At 49.3% G+C, this 221-nt stretch overlaps 1 protein-coding gene across 1 annotated transcript in view; it reads right to left on the bottom strand.

The window, feature by feature from the left end:
* Window positions 1-124, bottom strand: part of PHALS_03345 (uncharacterized protein) — a gene marked incomplete at both ends in the record, with an annotated part of 693 nt that extends 569 nt beyond the window's left edge. The window contains one exon of the mRNA XM_024721918.1: window positions 50-124. Within this exon, the coding sequence (XP_024573046.1) occupies window positions 50-124 (75 nt within the window). The remainder of the gene's footprint in view (window positions 1-49) is intronic.
* Window positions 125-221: the final 97 nt, after the last annotated feature.

Raw genomic sequence — 221 nt, 5'->3', positions numbered from 1 at the left:
CGACTTCCTTCCAATCAAGCTTCTTGATGATGTCATTTATCCGCTTGACCGCCATGTTCCGTGCAGATGAAGCAGCTGACGGGGCAAAGTATGATTCCCCGTCCCCAAAGAAAGCGACGCTCATGTTTCTTTGTCGTCTTGTCCCACGATGTTTTAAATGCCGCAACAAGATTAAGAGCATCGAGCGTACCCCTAGACACCCTTCGAGACAGCGATGATGT

The sequence above is a fragment of the Plasmopara halstedii genome (assembly GCF_900000015.1).
Source record: "Plasmopara halstedii genome assembly, contig: Scaffold_218, whole genome shotgun sequence".
Classification (NCBI taxonomy): Eukaryota; Oomycota; class Peronosporomycetes; order Peronosporales; family Peronosporaceae; genus Plasmopara; species Plasmopara halstedii.
The sequence above is the reverse complement of the archived record's forward strand: the minus strand, read 5'-3'. Positions and strand labels throughout refer to the sequence as shown.